The sequence below is a fragment of the Fringilla coelebs genome, assembly GCF_963513975.1.
Source record: "Fringilla coelebs genome assembly, chromosome: 7".
In the NCBI taxonomy this organism is placed as follows: domain Eukaryota; kingdom Metazoa; phylum Chordata; class Aves; order Passeriformes; family Fringillidae; genus Fringilla; species Fringilla coelebs.
In genome coordinates this window covers 16,657,142-16,672,667 of record NC_140035.1, presented here as the reverse complement: position 1 = coordinate 16,672,667, position 15,526 = coordinate 16,657,142, and the positions used below count along the sequence as shown (strand labels likewise).

The window sequence follows — 15,526 nt, the reverse complement described above, 5'->3', positions numbered from 1 at the left end:
TGTACATGCAGCTGACACAACTGTTTAGCCTCAAGAAGTTATACTTACTATATTATACCTAGTTATACTGGAATAAAAAAGAAAAACCTGCAGAAAATAGCTTTGAAGGCCTTGGTTTATACTTTCAATTGCAACTTTGAATAGCAAATCTAGAGTAAGAGCTTCAGTGCAACTCCAGACTTGGGTGGCATCTTAAAGATCCAGATTAAGCCTCTTCTGCTCAGCGACTTCAAAACATTGTCTAAAAATTGCATGTTTTAATCCCAGCAAAACTCCTTAATCCTAAGCAAGAAGGAAAAAAAGCCACATGAGAAGAGCCATGCAACATGTTACAGTGAAGACATATCAGTACATGCTGATGGAAATCATCATTCCTGTGCACCATCAGGATACCAGGAAAAACACTGGAGATACAAATACACCTTTTGGGATCTCTCAATAACACAACCCTTCATACTTGATGATCTTAAGACTTTCCAATACTGTGCCTAGCAGTTTGCAATGATGTTGTAACCCTTCTGAACTGGCTAAAGATTACAAAGCTAATGCTTGATAAAATTCATAAACTTTATAAATTTTATAAATATATCACACAGGTCTTTTAAGCATGCTGGTATTAGCTGTCAGCAAAGTGGTCATGTATATATTATGAACAGATCAGTATCTTTTCTTTTGCAGAGACTTTATAGGATCAGAGGATAACTGTAATTGGAAGGGACTTCCAGCTTTCTCTAGCTTCTAATCAAATCAGGGTAGGTTACAATGTCTGATCAGGTTACTCAATTTAACCTTGAATTTCCCAAGGATGATGACTGCACTTTTCCCATACCTGCTGTCCTCACAGTGAAATGTTTTCCCCTATGTTCAGTCTGAACCTTTCCTGTTTCATTTGCCCATTGTCTCTTATCCTCCTGCCATGCACAGATGCCTTAAGTTTTAACTTTCATATTTTCCAGATTCTGCACTGTATTAGTATGTAATTCTAACCTTCATATAAAGTGTTAGCAAGTTCTCTTCACAGTTTTGTTAGACAAAACAATCCTTTTCCAGCCTGAGAACCAAGGACACTGTTGTAGCTTAAGGCCCAAAAAGTGTAAACAATGGCAAATTGAGGAAAGCAGTCTGGGAGGATGGGACTTCATAATTTGAAGCTGTAATTGGACAATTAACCCCAATATGTAAATGGACCAAAACTTATAAAAGTGTAAAAACTCATGGTTGGATCCATCTTGGGTAGAGCCATGGCCGGGCTCTTGTACTGCCCAAGGTGTATCCTTTAAAGGCTTTTTAATAAATATCTACGTTATTCCTTTAACACTGTCTAGCCTCTGTTTTAGGCAACCTCTCTAGGCACCAACAACACTATTAAGAGCTGGCTCCATCTGCCTGATAACCTGAATGGAGGTATTGGAACCCTATTAGCTTTTCCTGAAGCCACCTGTTCTCCAGGTTGGACATGAGCAGATTTTGCACCTTCTCATGGGATATGTGCTCCAGGCCCCAGTTAGCTCAGTGGGGCTTCTGCTGAACTCACTGTAGTCTGTCAGTGTTTCTCCTGTACTGGAGGTCCCTAAGCCAAATGTATTATTCCAGATGCAGTCCAGTGAACACTGAATAGAGGGAGGTATTCACTTCCCTGGGTGTGCTAGCTGTGCTCCTGTTAATACAACACAGGGAGCTGTTGCCCTTCTTTTCTGTCAGGACACACTGCTGGCTCATGCTCAGCTTGCTGTCTAACAAGATTCCAGCCCTTTTCCAGCAGAGCTGCTCCGCAGCCAGTCAGCCCTCAGACTGTACTGCAGCAAAGGCAGGTTCCTTTATTTTTCCCTGAAGTGTGCTGTAATGGCCTGTTTCAGTGGCTTCCTAAAACAAATAGTCAGGTAGTTTCACACAATTCAACTGATGAACTATGAGTGGTCTCAAGGAATATTAACTGTGACTTTTAACAGTTTCCTCACAAACTCTTCTTTATTATTGGGTAGAGATAGATTAAACAGATGAAGCAATAGGAGAAAAAGCTTTCAATACCAGAATTTCTTATATCTTATATTAGGACCTAATCCTGCTGCATACATTGTACCAGCAGCAAATAACAGCTACATGCACAATATTATCAGCCAGCAAAAAAATCAAGTACAGCTTTCCTTGCATTAAAAATAGGAAACAAAGTGACACTGGTGAAGCTGGTATGGACTGGAACACGGAACTCCACAAGACTGCTGCAGTAGCTGCTCTTAGTTACATAAGTAATTTTAGCCCTATAATTTAAAACATAAAGATGGCTACTATATGTCTGCCATTCCTCTGCTTATGTCCTGCAAAAAAGAGCTAAACATTTATTGAAGGATGAAGAGTTTTCTGTAACATTTGTCTCATTCATTCCTGACACAGTTTCTTCCTCCTTTTCATGGCACAAGGCACTCTTGACAAACCAGTTCCAGACAGTGTTTAATACTGAGATTCTTGAACCAGCAAAATGGGATCATAAGAGTGTTTTCTTGTCACAGGAGTTGACTTTAGCTTCATGTCTTATCAGGTTCACAAGGATTCTGATGTCTGGCTGTACTAAAAAGTAGAAGCTTGACATCATCTCATCTCTAAGGTTTTAGGTTTGCTGCACAGCTTTGGCTCTGAGACAGTGGCTGGATGCCAGTTCTTCCTAATTAATAAAGTTTAGCCAGGGTCTCAAAACTAGGCAGCAATACAGACACCTTTGGTCTTCTCAAGCAGAGGGCTGAAAAATTCTGGTAATGTTGTATATAGTTGGGTACTGACCACCAAGCTAATCTGGCCCACTCGCTTTTTTCAGTGAAGACAAATGTGAACAAAAAAATCCCAAAGCATTTTATGACACACAGGTGACAGACCTTGACAACAGCATATAAAATACACATGTATGGCCACCTACTAGTAAAAAAAGAAAAGATAGCTCCTCCCTTATTTTAAACCTCTAAATTTCAAGTTCTAATAATGCACCTATTACAATCAATTCAGGATTTCTATTAACTTTACTGCAAGACAGAGTACAGTCCACTGAAAAATCCCACTGGACTTAGCAAATGACAGTTTCAAAAGGTTACAATAAACCCAAGCATCTTCTGCCATGGGAGAGACTCTGAATGTCAAGGACAGTATAGAGGACAATGGCTGTAGGAATAATTTGGTTTAGAGCAGACTGTGGATAGAATATGATTAGAGAAATACAGGCTTTCAAATAGAATATTCAAACTTCCAAATTTCAATACCTGAAAAAGCCAATACTTTATTGAATTACGTACAAGCAAACTCTACTGGGTCAGTGACAGGATGGTGGATTTTCAGTTTTAGAGATGTCAAAATATGACATCTGGAGAAAAAAAAGTACAAGAAAACAGGAGACATTCATGATGTATCTGTTAATAAATTCTCAGATCTTCTTAGTAATAGTTTCCATGTATTTATTAACTCTCAACAGATGTCTCTTCCACGGAGTTGTCCAATTTTCCTTTGAAGCATTAATGCCACTGGCTTACTGTGGATTTTTTTTTATTCAATAAAATGATAACTTATTGAATAAGTTATCATTAAGTAGGACACTGCTGTACATCTTCCCTTGTAGCCATGAACTCCGTGGCCAAGACACAGGCAGAGCTAGTACAAGTGTGTGTGCCTCAGCTGTGCTGTCTGGACATTTTTGTATCACTCTTGCCAGACCAGTGCAAGTTTACTAGACACAATACCAAACATTAGGGTCCTCCTTGCATTGGAAGGATGGTGCAAATATATCCATGTGCCTCTGCAGAAGGCGGCCTTTGTCCAGTCAAACATACTTTTTCAAGCTCCATACTTTTTCCCAGTAACAGGAACAGAGAATAGGCTGGGTCAACCCAACTTTGCGTGGGTTTAAATCTCTACACATCCCCTCTAAAAAGACCTTATTTGAATAGCAATGTGCCTGGGTTTAAATGCACCACCATGCAGACAGACTTATATAGTTCACTCTGCATGGAGGTATTTCAGAAATATTTCTGCTTATGGAATAGAAGAAGCAAAATCCGGATGAAATACCTGTTGCTGAGAGGTAACTGCAGCAATGGGCTACACAAAACAAATATGCAGATAAAGAAAATAACCTACATTCCATTAGGAAAATAGCTCCAGAAATGATGATTCCAGCTTCTCATGCATTGCCTATCATCTCCTGTAGAGATCACATTATTTCAGTGTTTCCCCATAAGATGAACAGGTAACACAGCTTCCTTTCATTCTAACTCATTATATGACTAAGTTGCTTAAAACTATTGTTCTTTAGTAAGCATTCAAAAAGAAGACTATGAAATACTAGACTTGGTCAGATCTTCATGTGCAACCAAAGATATAATTTTTATCCAGCTCAAGACAGCAAACCGCAAAAATATGCAAAGATGTTCCATCAAAGAATTAACCCTTCAGCTGTGTTTTAATCCAAGTAAGTGCAAAGATTAGGAAAGAAATTACATCTTTTATTTACAGATTCTGGTGTAGAAAAATTACATAAAGACTTTCTTTTAAATAGAAAAGGAGTGTACAGAAATATTTGCTGACAGTATGTTTAAAATGTTTGCAAAGGCTTAGTCTCATATAAGATTCCTTCAGGATAACTAAGCAAGCACCAGTAATTCAATGAAATTACTTTTGGATCTAATGGAATTGCATTTCTGATAAAAAAATGTGTTTCTGTGAATTTATCACAATTAATTTGTTTGTAGCTTAGGAAAGAAATACTGAAATTAACTCGTTTAATTCTAATGCCTCATTTCTCACAAGGGTCTTTTTATGACCCTTACAAAATCTCTGCTATGGAGCTATGGAGAGTCACATTCAAAAATATGAGACTTTATGTTACATGACAGTTCTCAAAAACCACAGTCAGATGATTTACAATAAGAACAATGAAACTTTGTGCATCTCTGTCACTGTCTTTTCTCAATATGTAAAATCCATTCAAGGCATTTCCCAGCTATTCTGGGCTATTACTTTATTCTCATTCCTGTTACATTCAATAGGCTGTAGTGAAAATCTTAACGTTACTTCAGTGAGGAGAGGCAGAAGAGACATCATCCTAACACTGGCTGTTTTAAAAACCCAAACAAGCAGCATCTCCGAAGCAATGGATCATTCACTTCCTACTCCATAATTTTTCCAGTGCAGATTCTCCATTTCTTGCAAAAATACAGAGACCGTGAAATGCTCTTGTAAAAAAGAAAAAGCCCTTTTAATGGGTTTTGGCAAGTTAAGAAATAAATAATCAACTAAGTTCCTGCTTTATGATCAAAACTGTTCTAGAGAGCTTGATGGCCAAACAGAGATTTCACTGGGAAGGACCAAAGATAATGCTTAGTTCACCTAAACAGGTTGCAGCGGAACAACACTCATGCACTTCATGTGTGGTGTCTTATCTTCGTTTTGCCAGGGTCAGGATTAATGCGCGAGATGGTATTTCTTGTTCTGTTCAAAGGCACCCTAAATACATCACTTATCTTTTAGGTTCTCACAGCACAGAAGTGAACTTACTGCAGGTGACATACCTTTAGGAGTTTTTCTCTTTGCTTTGCTATGTTCAGTTTTTCAGAGAGCTGCCTGAAAGGTAAGTTGGATGTTTCAATGTCTTCATGCATCAGAATGTAAGGATGCGCATTGCCTTAAATAAAAAAAAAAAAGCCACTGACTATTGCTGCATTTTTCACAATCAGCTTTTAAGTAAAAGCAAAATTAAAAGAAGCTAGACTTACATTAACTTCTTTATGTTCTTTGAGCAAGCCTTCATATTAAACAAGCAAGAGATGCTAAATTCTGTGGTTAGAGGAAATGCAAGACTAAATCGGCAATAAAGAAATGTACATGTACTCTTAGAAATAAAAGTCAGCCACTTTGCTAGTATTTATGAAAACCAGGAGTGTTAGGCTAGTGTGAATAAATATTTAATGAGCATGGCAGATTAACACATGGTTACTTTGACTCTTTTCTCTTATTTGTGTAATACAGTCAAACAGTGAAAAATTATCCATCAATGACTATTTGATCTGAAAGAGAATTACCTGCTTATAAAGTTCTGGTTTGCAGTAAGATTAGCATCACAAGATTCATCTAACATAAAAGACATATAATCATAGCACTCACATCTAGAACAACCTGAGATAAACTTTTTAACAGGTAGGTGTAAAAATAATTATGTAACAAAAAAATGTAGCAAATTATTTGAACCCATATTTTCATAACTTTTATTGGCTTCAGTGTAAGCAGATTCTACCTCTATAGAAAATCTCACCATTTCTTGAAGAGGATAAAGAGAGACCCCAGAAGTGTTGAATTTTATAAATAGATCTTGAAACGGCACATTTGTGTTAACTCTCACATTCACAAGAAAGTATGATACTCATTTGAAATATGTATATTGTAAAAACTGAAGCAACAAAGTCAGAACTATTCATCAGTGCAACACAGCATAAAAAGCAATCATGTGCAAACTGGAGTACATACCTCTATTAGCATTCAGAGCAGCCAACTGTGATTTCAGTTTTGCAATAATGCTGTTTTGAAGCTCTATCTTTTCCTGCTGTTCACGTATTTGCTGCATGTAGTTTTCTGTCTGCAAATATAATTTAATTAGCATTAATCTTATTCTGTTTTGACTAGGGGTCTCCTATTTGGCATGTAAAAAGCAGCTCTGATTTTTAAAGATAACAGTAGTTGTGGTCGTCTGAGTAAAAACCTTTGGCAAGTCCATCTTTTTGGGACTGTACTGATTAGAAAAGGTATTATAGGAAATAGCCCCTGAGTTTCAATAACTCTTTCAGCTGTGGCAGTTGTAAAGGGTAACTTTTAAGTTAGGATTCTTCATTTACAGATGTAGAATACATTGGGCTCAAATTAAAATTTTAGTATTCTTCAGAATGCTTGTCAGTTTATCTATAGGAAAAAGTAATTTTACCCCACATATTTTCTAAAAAATAATATAAAAATAGGATTTTTAAAATGTAGATTTTAGATGGAAAACAATAACATTGTTTATTCCGTACAACAGATACTCTGTAAACCATTTTGACTGCCTATGAACAGTTTGGTACATTTCTTTGAATGTAGTGGACTAGTTTTTCTATCCTACATAATGGCGCTGGGGAGGAAGGTAAGCAAAAAGCCCCATCCTTTGTCTCCAATACTACAACTCATGCTATGAACAGGCCACACAGACTCCATTAATAATACTGCTTGTATTTCATCAAACTGTAAATTTTGCTAGACAGTCCATTAATTGAATGAATGGCCAGGTGGCAGGAAGTTGCTAATATTCAAAACTATTATTTCATTAGCACATGCCTAATGCTGCAGTTACAGCAGTGCTAAAAACAAGCAAGAAAACTTGTGAAATCCCAACAAGAAAACTTTCAGGAATGCACTGAATTTTTCTGAAATTAGGAATATTATCTGAAGAGGTCACCACCTGCCACCATCTGGGACAAGACTCAGCATTGTTTTCACATCTATTCATAGTTTAGCCATAGCGCTATGCAATTCTCAAATCTCAGACACATTTAAATTCTATACCCTCCTACTGTCCGCTGTGTTTGTCAGTAAAGCAGGCAGGAAAAAAATCTACAAGCAAAATTGATTTTAAAAGGCCAGGTAGTAGTTGTACTATGAGATGATTTTTTGTTGTGTTTAGGGGAAAAAAAAAAAAAAAGTGATCAAGGAGCAGTACACTCCAGCAGCTATAAGAGACCTCATGAAGCAGAAAAATCACTGAGAACCAAATTGAAAATGTACAACAGCAATGTCTTGTCAACACTTCTGTACAGAGCACAGACATGACAGCTAAAACAGACAGAAGAGAAGATGCTTTTGACAGCCAGTGTGCACAAATTATTCCTTGAGTCAGATGGCAGCAACAAGTTACCAACTAGAAGATCTGCATGACAACCAACCATCCATCTGTATCAAACACCATCTGGCCGAGATGACTCTGGCTTCTGTGTGCTTGACATGGCTCCCAGCTCTAGAGACTGGCAAAACAAGTGGCCTATCGGTAACTTAAGTAGTAAACTGTTAACAACAGCATGGTGGACAATCCAACAGTGTGTGGAGGCCACACAATGAACAGAGGAAGTTACTAGAGTAAAGCACTGCACAAAGGTCATTCAAAAAACAGAGGAGTTTGGTTCAAAAAAAGCAACACAAATAATAAAACCCAAGTAATTTTATTATCAACTCTTCTTGAAATAAAAATTTTGTTCTCTTTTGAAATCATAAAAATCCACTACTTCAAGTTTGATTAGGACAAAGATTTAAACTGGTAGTAATCCTTTATCAAAGGCTTTAGATTTTTAATTTCTGAACCAGTGAAAATGCAGAGAGTAATCTTGCAAGCATTTAGTTCACTTGGCCCTGATGATCTCACACTTCTCTGGCTTTCTTGCACAGATCTTGGAAGGGCTATCTCATCTTGTACTTGATGCCTTGTTTCTTGGTCAGAAGATTCTTTCATGTAGTTTTAGATTATTCAGGAATATTAACTGGCTTTTCTTCAAATAGTTAATAGCTCACCCTAGGAGACAGAATTTAAAAGATCCCTAAACATTCCAAAATGTCTTGCCTTTTGTTAATTAGTTGTAATTTCAGCACAAAAATCACACTACTTATGCTTGTTATGTAAAGAGACCTCTACAGATTTACACCAGCACTGCTGCAAGACTATGAATAGAGACAGACTGTACAGTGGATGATTGCACACATGACTGACTTGAAATGTGTTTGTTCTGTGATGCCTTGGCTAGTTTATTTTGCCAGGCAAGGAGACAGCAAGACTGGGCCCAGATATCAGAATATTCTCTATTATATCCTTTTCTGCTTCCAATTCTACTACTGCTCTGTAACTTGACATGGTTCACTGGCCCCTGAGCAAAGTTCCAGCCTACCAGTTCTACTGAGTATCAGAAAGTCCTGCAGCAATGAAAACATTCAAGCCTTCCTGTAACAGAGGTTCCATTGCTGGGCAGAATATGCATGATAAAAGAACTATGACAAAGCCCAAACCTGATAGCTTTGAAATATGCTGTCCTACTTGAGAAGTTCTAGAGGTGTTTTGACTGAACTAATGTTTTCTGCAATAGACTAACTAAAACTTCAAAGGTGCTTCTCACTGGTCAGAATGCCTCCAGAAACTTTCTGTTACTTCATTAAAGAATAAATGTACTGGTTATTTTTAAAAGAGGAATACTTATTCTAGCAACTTTCAGGTACATTTGTCACAAATATTGTTTAATTTAAGCTATTTACATTAATAATATAAAAAATTAATTTTTAAGAATGCAAATTAAATTCCAAAAAGTACTTTGTTAAAGTTAGAAAAATTTTATATACATCTTTGCTGTGTTTACATTAGAAGACTTCAATAATCCTCCAAAACAGACAACACTTTTCCAACCTTTAAAACTATTAAAAATACAAAAAAAACCAATCTAAGGTCAAAAACCAGAAACCCACTCACGAAATTCAAAGCCTAATGAGTTACTTTGCAGCATACTGACATGGTTCCATAATGGCAATTTCCAACTTAACAGATGCACTCAAGTGTGCATAGCTGAAGTGAAACTGGTATCTACATGTACTGCCATTCTCCATGGGAAGGATGGCTTTAAAGATAGAATTGAGCTTCCAACACCTACTTTTTGCTGTAGTTCTTTCACAGCATGGTCCCTTTCCATGCATGCTTGTCGATAGGCTTCGTAAGCTTTGTTAAGCTGCTCTCCAATGTTTTTGTCCATAATTCCCAATGTTGTTTCATCACTGGAAAGATGGTCAAGTTAACAGACCTAAAAAGTAATCAGAAGGAAAAAGAGAGAACACTAAGAAAAACTAAAAACATATATAGCATGACTTGTACCACTGTTGTATTCAACTGAGACGTGCAGTATGTTTGACCATTAACAGCATAGCTTAAACTACAGCTCTGTTCACCTCAACATTTAATTTTATGTCCAGGGATAGGTTTAAACAACAGACAAACAAAAGCAGCTTAACTCTTAATCCAATTCTGGATGCATAGAAGGTGTAAATGTATCTGTAGTTACAGTTTTTAAGACTAAGACTTAAAATTGGTGCAGATTGCCAGTTACCAGATTTTATGTGATCTCCAAAAGTTTAACGTTTGCGTAATTGTGAAATAAAGACAGCATTAATGACCAAAGCTAAACTCAGCTTTTGGCATTGTGTGGAAAAATCATGCTATGAAAATCCAGAGTCCAGAGACAGAGTCCTGGAACTTGATTAGAATAAAGGGAGGGAGAGTTGCCTGGGACACACGCCTGTGGGGTTTCTCTCTGTTTCGGAGGGTGCAGCCTCCTTTCATCCTGAACTCCCAGCCCCACGTTGCCCTCTTCCTTTCCCCATTGGCTGAGGTACTAGGTAGGTACCACCTTCCCAAACTCCCTACCACATATCCCCCCTTGAGCCTGTCATTTTTCCCCAAAGTTCAGAAACTCAGGCTTGTAAGGACCCATTTGTCTGTTTCAGGAATCAAACTGTCTGGGCTGTGCAACAAACTTGCTGCTTGAAGTTGATAAAGACATTAAGATCCCTTTCAAAAATCTTAACACCCATACCCTCACCCATGGAATTGTTTGTAAAAACATTAGCACACATCTTTCCCATTAGCATTAAGAAATAAAAACTCAATTAGGTCATACAAACCTATCCTATTCAGTGCCAAATTTGAAATTGTCAACACAAACTACCCTAAGGTAGAGTTAAAACATCTTTTATCTAAAAATCAATGATACCAACCAGTACGAATTATCAAGACTTGGACCTTTTTATCCAATATTATGAACTTTTTACACTTTGTACAATTTCAGTAACAACTCCCAAAACTACAGCTAACAACTTTGACACATAAGACTAGAACACTATTAAATCTCAGACTCCAATTCCAAGAACTTTGCAAACACAGGTCATTTCCTTCCGTAGTAATATATGATACTAATTTAAAGATCAAAATTTAGCATAATACAAGTACAATAGAGAACAAGTTAGTGAAGTCTCAACCCCCACCCCACAGCAAAAAAAAAATTATCAATTTCATCTCTCCTTTATTTCTTATTTAAAGCAGTGTGGACTGCCACTATCATCTCTCACTATCTCCTGGGATTAAACATAAACCACAAATACTACTAAAGAGACATGAGAACAAACCCGGCACAAAGAGTATAAGGGTAACTTGCCTTGGACACTGCTCAAAATTCTGAAGATTGCAGCTTGATGATTTTGTTCATGTTTCCTTGCTTTTGAATATATTCCCTATCATAGGGCTTGAATACACAAATGTGGTCTAACTTTTCTAGAAGGTTCAAGTGAGTGCTGTATGAACATCACACTTTTTTATCCTGCAAATTTTATTTTGCTGGTATGTTCCTATCAGAGTAGCAATTGTATCTCACCTCTGGCATGGCTGTACTTCAATAGCAGCATAGCAAATTCTTTATTGACTTGGAATTTTTTAGGGATCCTTTGATGTCATAAACGTTACTGAAATCCAAGTTTACAGGTTTTGCATAAAAGGCCTACATTGTTTCACATGAAAGGCTTTGTTTGTTTGACTTGTTTTGTTTTCCTAAACACCAGTTCAGTAGTTTATAAACCCTGACACTGCATAGTGTCTCAAAGCATTGTTATAATACAGGCTACTTCACCCACATCCGTCCTCCCCCAAATGGTATCCTTTCAATAAATGGAATATGAATGCTCATATCTGGGGCACACCTTTAACGAAATGGGTAGGCTTTCTTTCCTTTTCAGATGGAGGACTGTTCTGTGTAGCTCAGTGAATAAAATCAGATATTATATCTGCCTTCAGGGACAGGTGCTAAACTGCAGAGAGCATTGCTATAGCTGAAAGTGACTGAAAGCATGTTCTCACAATCTTTAAAAGCTTGTTCACATCAGTATTGATTTTGTACTCTTCTGAAATCCTCCACTGTTAACAACTTGCCTAGTACATGGCATGTCCTGTACATATGAGATAACTTCAAAAAATGAGTGCAGTGGCATCTAAGAAACTATGTTCAGCTTCTAATGGAGAGAATAGTTCACAGAAAATGAAGGTTTTAATTTCATTCATGCAAACTCAAACCTCCATTTGAACAGCAGTATTTAAAACTTATACCTAATTTCCAGCCTTTTAGTCATTCATTGTAAATGGGAACATTAACAAACAGTGCTTCTGTCATTTGGACTGATAGTATCAAAAGTAATTGATCCAATAGGCAGAACTGTAGCACAGTGCCTGATTTTCTACTTTTTATAGAAAAATAACTTACTGATAGCTCCCTAAACTTCAGTCTCCATGCAAAGAAAGGTCAATGAAAGTCATTACTAGTGACACTTTAAGACGGCACTGTAACTAGAAGAATTGGTCCTATATTTGCCCCATGCTCTAGACATTCTTCTTTGACTTTACCCTTCCCTTTCTTCCAGCATGAGCAACCTTTCTGTAAACTGTATCAGTAAGTCAATCCAGTTTAAAAATAAACACTAAATGTTTTTTTGCCATATTAGTTTTAATGCAGGTCAAATCCACAGACTGCTTCAAATGTCACGGTAACACAGGGAAGCCTGCACAGGGACAGAAATCAGCAATAGGCAGACAGAACTCCTGTGTTCAACAGCAGCACTGGCTTTGAATTGTAACATGAAGTCACGGTTGTGTAACAGTGTCAAAAGGCTGCACTTAGAAGGATAGGCCAGCCTTCCCACATCTCTGGCCGCCCATTTTTGCTGCTTACTGGTACCGCTATCAATACTTCTATGCTACAGTTGAGTATGCCAAAGTAGCTCCCTACTTCCTCAAAAAAGCAACAACAAACCCCCTAAAAAAACCGACCTCGGAATTAAAAGTGGAGCTAGCTCACTGCAAGGCTGCTGGAGCACTACTACCAGCACAAGGAGGCAGTGGGAACATGCGACTAGCCGTGGGCAGGACTGCCGCAGTCTAGATTTAGATTGGATTAAACTACTCTGTAGTCACACCCCGGGTTGCTGCTGCTGGAATAAATAACTGCTTCTTATGCTATCTGTCTCATATCCAGAACTCCTTGCAGTTAGAAAAACTGGCTCATTTTCCTGCTTCTCCTCCATAGGCATCAATATTTATCAGGGAATTTGCCAACTGTTCCTTGTCATTTACCCTTCTCCCTGCATCCAATGAGGAGGAAAAAACTCCCTCCCAACAGCCCTAAAAAAACCCCCCAAAAACCAACAAACCAAAAAACCCCAACCCAAATATTCATGCTATTTTAATCAGTTATGATTAGTTATGCTCTATCCAAATGGCAGCTGGAACATAATTCAGCTCAAAGCTGACAATCCTGATCTTCAGCAACTTACATTGTGGATATTCATTAGATCCTAAAGATTTTCACAATCATTAACAGCAATATGTAGTCAGCAGAAAATGCAGCACTGCAAAATGCTGCATTTATTCTAACAGGGTCAGAATTAGAGGAAGAGATTAGTTACAGAGGTTGTCCTGCAAGTGTAAATACTTGTGAGTGCTATGGTGCTGGAGCTATGGCAATGACAACTGGAATTTCATATTTGGGTACAGACTTGTACACTGGATAACCACTGGGTACAGCTAATGTTGAAAGACAAACTTCCAAGTAAGCAACAAACAAAACCTGCAGATTATATTAAAATACTTGCTTAAAATCAGAAACATTTTGCTGATATAGGTGGTGGGATGACAAGTAGTAATATGCATTTTCTTAGTCAAATGCCAAAAAAACTCCAACACAAAGATTAGCAACGTATTTCTGCTGCAATCCCAGCTCACAGCTCACTAGAGTTTTCATACTAGCTTTCATATTGCCTCTATTGGCATACTATTTTCATATTGCCATTAAATTATGAAAGGTTTTAGCTAATCATGTGTATATGCACATTAATTCATAATACACTTTCCTACCTCTCATAGTTTCATGAGAGATGAGAACACAGGTGCCATCAAACTGGAAGTACTTCTCTACATATTTCTGCTCTCAAAACAGATGTTTCAATTGCTCTGTTTTCTAAGTTACACTGCCATCATCTTGGGAACTGGAAGCCTGTTGAGGCAATCATTTGTGAGAGACTGAGAGCTCACTGAACTTTTTTGTGCTTTGTTTTTTCCCTTATTTTTTTCTGAGTAGACACAATTCCTGCTTTGCCCGACGGCGGGATGCGTCGTTCACACAGCAGGAGTCCCGGATGGCACGGCAGCGCTGGAGCTGGGCAGCCCCTGCGCGCTCAGGGCTCGGGACGGCGATTCCCGGAGCGCCGGGGTTCGCTCCCCGCGCCGCGCTGCCGCTGCCGGCGGGGGCAGCCGCCTCTTCCTGCTGCTGCGCTCGGCCGCCCGGCCCATCGCCTCCCGGCAGCGAGCCCGCTGATCCCGTCCCCCGATTCCCCGCTCCCGGAGCGCCTCCGCACGCAAACGACGCGCCCCCGGCCCCGCTCCCGAGCCGGGCCGAGCGGCGCCGAGGGGGAAGCCGCACCCCCGGGAGCGGCGGGCGGAAGCGCGGCCCGGGAGCCCCGGCTCGGGATCCCCTGGCGCGCCCTGCGGCCCCGGGCCGAGCCCCGCCGCTCCCGCAGGAGCGCGAGGTTTCCAAAGCGACTCAGACTTACGAGCGCCTCGCGGAGCCCGCGGCCGCTCCCGGCACAGGGCGCTCGCTCCTGCCTGGGCGCCCTAACCCAGGAACCAGAACTGACTTCCTGCCGTGCCTCTCCCCGCCCTGTGACGGGGCCAGGCCCGCGCCGGCCCGGGTCGGGGCAGGGCAGGGCAGTGGCCGCCGGAGCCGTGGGGTTCGCGCAGGCACAGCGCCTTCGTCCTCCGCCCCGCGCAAGGATGGGCGCCTGTCCGCTCGCCCCCGGCTGTCGGGCAGTGCCTCTGCTGTCTGGCTGTAGAATACCTCTCAAGCAGCCTCTGTGCCGCTCACGATGTCCCCAGGCCTTTCCTGTTTTTGTCTTTCCATGACAAAGTGATTTGTAAATAACAATAGTTGCATTTGTAGTATATTTTTCATGCTCAGGGTAGTTTCTCTCTGAAGGGTCTATTGTAGGTTACTACAGAGGCATTTCCCTACCTGCGTTTATTTCATGCAGGCGATGAATACTATAGGTAAGGATATAATGGAAACACGGTTTTAATTTTGCTAGTGCTACAAGCCCTTCTCTCTTTAGGTCACCTATAAGTACAACTTTTTTTCCTGAAGGTGTGTAGGAAGATGGGAGCTGATGGGACAACATGAGGCATTTGCTACATACTTGGGCAGGATACCATTGCAGAGCCAGCGGCAGAGAAGCACTACAGATTTTGAATTAATCTCGGCTGTCTCTGAACCCCAGTGAACATACCCATGCAGCCGAGCTGCAGTGTTTCTTCTAGGGCAGAGCTTTTCACTTTGCCCACTCACAAATCAGAACTTGCATTCTGGCTATTACAACCTACCTACCCTGGGCGCCTGCCTTTGGAAGCTTGAGG

General features: G+C 39.7%; 1 protein-coding gene across 4 annotated transcripts in view; it reads right to left on the bottom strand.

Moving 5' to 3' along the window:
• The window catches only part of TANK (TRAF family member associated NFKB activator), a 29,064-nt gene extending 14,306 nt beyond the window's left edge, over positions 1 to 14,758 (bottom strand). The window contains exons 1-5 of one of the 4 annotated variants that reach the window (XM_084209490.1): positions 14,671 to 14,758; positions 13,976 to 14,114; positions 9,681 to 9,827; positions 6,499 to 6,607; positions 5,547 to 5,659 (exon numbers count right to left, since the gene is read on the bottom strand). In XM_084209490.1, coding sequence (XP_084065616.1) covers positions 5,547 to 5,659; positions 6,499 to 6,607; positions 9,681 to 9,779 — 321 coding nt within the window. In that variant the 5' untranslated portion in view covers positions 9,780 to 9,827; positions 13,976 to 14,114; positions 14,671 to 14,758. Of the gene's footprint in view, positions 1 to 5,546; positions 5,660 to 5,750; positions 5,812 to 6,056; positions 6,085 to 6,498; positions 6,608 to 9,680; positions 9,828 to 13,975; positions 14,115 to 14,670 lie in introns of those variants that run through there. The other 3 variants (XM_084209491.1, XM_084209492.1, XM_084209493.1) reach the window with 3 other exon arrangements.
• Between the last annotated feature and the right edge of the window lie 768 nt (positions 14,759 to 15,526).